We start from the raw sequence: 5,510 nt of genomic DNA, 5'->3' as shown, positions 1-5,510 counted from the left end.
AGGTGTCACTCCTCAGCTCATCTGCCCAAATTTTCTAGATCCTGTTGCAGTAGCACACTGCCATTACTGTCATTAAGAACCCTGTCAACCTTTATATCATCTGCAAACTTCCTATAAACTAACTCGGAAATCATACACTGGGATAACTGCTGTCACCGACTGGGGCTCTGAGTTTTTTCTACATCCCTCTTTCGTAGATTTAGTACCTTCGGTCTCTATATGTGTATAGTATTGAATAGTTTCCTGGAAGGAATGAAATTTTAAAACGATAATGATATTATTTTGTTGAACTTCTAGTTAGAGACATAGCCTCGTATGATATGGAGGTTGTGCCCCAACGCAACTAAGGCTACTAAGGATCGGCCTATTTAGTTCATTCCGTGGTGGTGTGGTGAATAAAAAATTCGACCTTCTCGGGACAAAAACATGGAATTATCGCTTGAGAACAACAGATTCAGCAACATTTTGAAAAAAAAAAAAAAAAAAAAGCTCATAAAAATTCTTCCAGTCATTCACGGGATTCGAGGTCCTTTTCATCCGCTGTAAGGAAGATAGGGATTATATTCATTTTTCTACTCCCGAAAGCTTCTAGTGGAGGCTTGAGAATAGTTTTCTAAAAAATTCTATTGTCGTCGAGGAGATTATATGGAAAAAGAATTATTAATTTTTTTGTTATTGCTACATATTTTGTACATATTATTCAACACTTTATTAATTTTTACTTTATTAATTAGCCTACAAATTAAAGTCTAAATTTTATTAATTTTTATCTTGATTTTCTTGGAAATTATTGATGTACATGACAGAAAATATAATTTTGTTGATTGTAGTAATATTTCAAAATATAAATCGGAATTTAATGAAGCGAAGTTTTCACATTGATGAAAACTAATATAAACTGTGTATTCACTCATATTTTAATTGTTATGTATAAATACAATAGTTAAAATATCTCTTAAAAATATATATTTATCTTTTATTTTTATTAATTAGCTCCACCTAACTTTAAGTTTATTACAGATAATTTTCTACCGAATTTAGCTGGAATATACTGATAATTTGATCGAATTTACTAAATTTTTGTATCAACCCTAGTAACGTTGTTTGGAAGTGTGACGTGCATGCGATTGAGTCACGAATTTTGGTGTGGTATGTGCTTTTCTTTTTAAAGGCTTCTCTTAGTTTTCCCTTCAGTTTTTTTTTGTGATTGACTTGTAACAATTAACATAATGGAAGAGCAGAACGGAAATATAAGTTATGATATTGGCGCTCACGAAACTTTCACAGTTAAAAGTGCAGGTGCATTGTGTCAGAATACAGAAGTGGCGGGCACCATGTTAGGGTCTTCAAAATTGACCGATAAAGGCTTTCAAAAGGGTGCTCAAGAGGATCCAAGGAAACTGTTCATTGGAGGACTCGGATGGGATGTCGATGAAAATGATTTGCGAAGTTACTTTTCAAACTATGGAGAGGTACACGAAGCCAACATCAAAACTGATTACAGTACTGGAAGGTCACGTGGATTCGCTTTTCTAAAATTTGCTACTCGTGAGGCAGCGGATTCAGCAATGCGAAATATACCCCACACTCTAAAAGGTAAGCAAGTTGATGTTAAAAGAGCTACAAGAAGACTTGGTGTTAGAAAGATTTTTGTAGGTGGTATCGAACCTAACTTAACAGAGGACGATATTACGACCTATTTTGAAACGTTTGGAAGCGTAGAAAGCGTTGAACTTCCTTTTGATAAAGTAAAGAACAAACGGAGGCAATTTTGCTTTGTAACTTTTCACGGAGAAGAAGCAGCAGAGCTGGCATGCAAACAGGCAAAACAGCAAATTGGGAAAAGAGAATGCGATGTTAAGAAGGTTTCGAAGCCTATACAAGCGAGCATGCCAACGACCACCAATAGTTCGGGGTATTATTATGGTGGCTATGGACAGAATCAAAGTAATGCAACCGGTAGTTGGAATGGTGGGTATGTTCAGCCTGCTGCCAATAACACACAGGCTTATGGGTACAGTGCATATGGTTACATGGGTTGGAACTATGGCCAAGGAACTACTGTAACTGCCAATGGACAGCAGCAAAGTAATTATACTGTAGTTCCTGCAGTAACAACTCAGGAATATAAACCCTATGTCACTTACCAGCCCCAAGCACCAGCAGTTACCTATCAACAACCACAGGCTCAGCCCCAACCTCAACCCGTGGCTGAAACTTATCAGACATATGCAGCACAAGATCCTAGTTCATATGGGAAAGTAACTCATGTGAGTGCTATCCAAGGATATCATCCATATCCACGATAATCTGTGTGAATATTATTAGCAGATATTACCATTATAAGAGGTATGTTTGCTTTATGTATGTTTACAAATGTATTTTTTAATGGAAAATAAATTCTTTATTTAAAAAGGAAATGTGTTGTGTGACTTAGGTGATGCCAAAGGCAGAACCACAAATTTTTCCCAATATCATTGGACTGATAATGATATTAATCAAAGCAACAATGATAAATAATATTAACTTTATTTTTTTAAGCATTTGCATTTCTAACAGGCATTGTATAGGACAATTTCATTTTGTAAGTAGCAGTGAACAATGTGCTATATACAAAATTAGTATTAGCAGTGATCACATGGTGTAAGGAAGCCTATAGCTTATGCTGCACCAGCCTAAAAATAATAACAAATTATAATAAAATAAAATTTTAAAAAATAAGAAAAAAACTTTAAAAAAATAATAAGAGAAAAGGAAATAGACAACCTATATGTTTTCTTCCTCTCGTAGGTAATTATCCATTTGACCTTTGAATTTCCCCAAACTGCAGCTTCTACCACCCATATAGGTAAATTATTCCAGTAATTTATAACTCGCTGGCTAAAATAAAACTTCCAGCAATCCAGTCTAAACATCTTCCCCCGTAACTTGAAATTATGGGCCCTGGTTCTAGAATCATTTATAACCATGAAATTTTCCTCCTCATTCATTTTGCTTCTGCCTCTCAGAGCCTTAAACACCTCAATCAAGTCTCCTATAAGGTGCCTAGTTTCCAATCTCTGCAACCCACATATTCAAAGTCTTTCCTCATATGGACACCCTTTTGTCGATCTCACCAGGCAAGTTACCCATCTTTGGATGTTTTCAAGAAGCACAATGTCTTTCTTTTGGTGTGGTCTCCATACCTGAACACAGTATTCCAAGTGTGGTCTAACAATAGCCTTATATAATGGGATTATGACTTCCTTATCTCTACTAGGAAATGTTCAATAAATTGTAGATAGGACACCATGGGCTATAAATGAAGATGCTTTTAATGCTAGTCATAGATCGTTTGATCACTTTAAATTCAATTTACTGTTAAAAAGAGAGAGAAAAGAAAATAAAACAACCAGTTAGTTCTTTCTTTAAGGAAAATGACCCTGCAGTACCTGAGTCCTTACAGAAATAAACTGGTGCCTTTTTTTTTAAAATTGTAATTAACATTACCTTAAGTTTATACTAAAAACCAGTTGGTGACTTGAGAACATGAATTATGAGGGAGAGGGGATAAAATGTAGTGGTAGTATTAGAAGCATGTGATGCAAGCTTATGTAGCATCAACAAAAAACGCATCCATTCCTTATAAATGTTTGCCCAGTTCCTCCTTGAATTTAAGCTATAAACCACCTGCTGGCTAAAGGCAAATTTCCACACATCTATTCTACAACTGTCTTTCCTCTGTTTAAATTTATGTTCCTCAGGTTCGTAATCTGAGCAAGAGGAAGAATCCCATCAGCATTGAGCTTGCTCAACTTATTCAAGGCCTTATACACTTCAATCAGATCACCTCACAGGTGCCTAGTCTCTAGATGCTGAAATTTACAGAACTTAAGCCTTTCTTGGTAGGAGGGCCCCTTCATTCACCTCACCAATCTTGTTGCTGTTCTCTGTACATGCTCAAGCAACTCTACATTCTTCCTAAAATGAGGCCTCCAGAACAGTACGCAGTACTCAAGCATGGCTTGACCATTTCCTTATACAAAGGGATAATCACCTCCTTTTCCCTAATAGCAAAATTCCTGTATATCATTGACAAAACCCCATGACCTGCTCTGGCAGCCTGTTTGCACTGCTCAGAAAATGTCATATCTGACTGCACAATTACCCCCAGGTCTTTTTCATTCTACCACCCTGAGTGTATTACCACACAATTGGTTTGTTTCTCTGAGGGTACTTCTACCCATATGCAGTACTTTGCATTTGTCAATGTTAAACTTCAGTTGCCACCTCTCGGTAGCATCATTGATAAATATGTAAACAACAGTGGGCCCAACATTGAACCCTGTGGGACTCTACTAATAACATTAGTCCACAAAGAGCAGCTTCCATTGATTACCACTCTCTGTCTTCTCCCACTCAACCACCCTTTTATCTATTGTAGCAACTTGCCCTTAATACCATACTGCTCCAATTTGTATAGTAGTCTTCCATGCTCAAAGGTATCAAAAAGCTTTCCTAAAATCCAAGTATATGATATCAAAATTATTTTTTTTACATCCAGTTCCTTTGTAACCACATCATAGTATCCAATCAAATTTGTCAGAGAAGACAAACCCATGCTGTGTTGGAATTATTACTGCAGTCTCGTTTAGATGATCCTGCAATGCTTCTTTAACCAGTGACTCCATTATTTTCCCTGAAACAGAAGTTAAACTGCCTGTAATTACTCGTGTCACTCTTAGATCCCCTTTGTGAATTGGGGATATATTTACACATCCTCAGTCCGTGGGGATTTTCCATGAGGCCAAGGATGCTCTCATAATTATGGCTAAGGGTTTGTTTACTTCCTTTGCTGCCTCCTTTAATATAACTGGATAGATCCCATCCACTCTTAATGACTTTCTTATGTTTAACTTCACAATTTCTCTTCCACTTTGTGCTCAGTTGTTACAAAATCATTTATCTCCCTATTAGAGTTTAATAAGCTTCTGACCTCCAATTCCCTGCAGAATTCCACATGTGAATGCAAATGCCAAATACTCATTCAGTTTGTCAGCTATCTGAGCAGGAAAATCAAAACTTGAACCACCGATATCAAGTGACCAATCTGATTCGTCCTCTTCCTTCTAGAGTTTATATAACTAAAGAAGTCTGCTGTTTTTCTTTGCATCCTTTACCAAAGATTTCTCATAATCTGCCTTTGCTTGCCTAACCTCCTTTGTGACTTGATTACAGACTAGCTTATATCTACCATAGGCTTCTGTGTTGCCTGATAATTTATATGCATGCCATGCTTTTTTCTTCTCTGACATGAGTCTCAGTTCATCTGACATCCATTTAGGCTTGAACAATATTTCTTAATCGGGGTGAAAAGTCTAGTAGCTTCCACGATTAATTCCTTGAATGCTTCCCATTTAGAATTTGCTGTTGGTAACATCATCAGTTGGTCCCACTATAGAATTTAAAAACTCTGAGATCACTGTAGCCACCTTTCCTTCCTGTACACAGAGGAGAGGGTTGGGCCACTA

General features: G+C 36.8%; 1 protein-coding gene across 1 annotated transcript; it reads left to right on the top strand.

Moving 5' to 3' along the window:
* The first annotated feature begins 1,108 nt into the window (after positions 1–1,108).
* LOC150080744 (RNA-binding protein squid-like) lies at positions 1,109–2,327 on the top strand. The gene has a single exon (XM_090382057.1). It carries the CDS (start codon positions 1,230–1,232, stop codon positions 2,307–2,309), a length of 1,080 nt encoding a protein of 359 aa, XP_090238183.1. The 5' UTR covers positions 1,109–1,229; the 3' UTR covers positions 2,310–2,327.
* The last annotated feature ends 3,183 nt before the right edge of the window (positions 2,328–5,510 follow it).

This window comes from Mastigoproctus giganteus, chromosome 9 (genome assembly GCF_048544385.1).
Source record: "Mastigoproctus giganteus isolate SK-2022 chromosome 9, ASM4854438v1, whole genome shotgun sequence".
NCBI classification, from domain to species: Eukaryota; Metazoa; Arthropoda; class Arachnida; order Uropygi; family Thelyphonidae; genus Mastigoproctus; species Mastigoproctus giganteus.
Note: the sequence above shows the minus strand (reverse complement) of the source record. Positions and strands in the feature narration are given on the sequence as shown.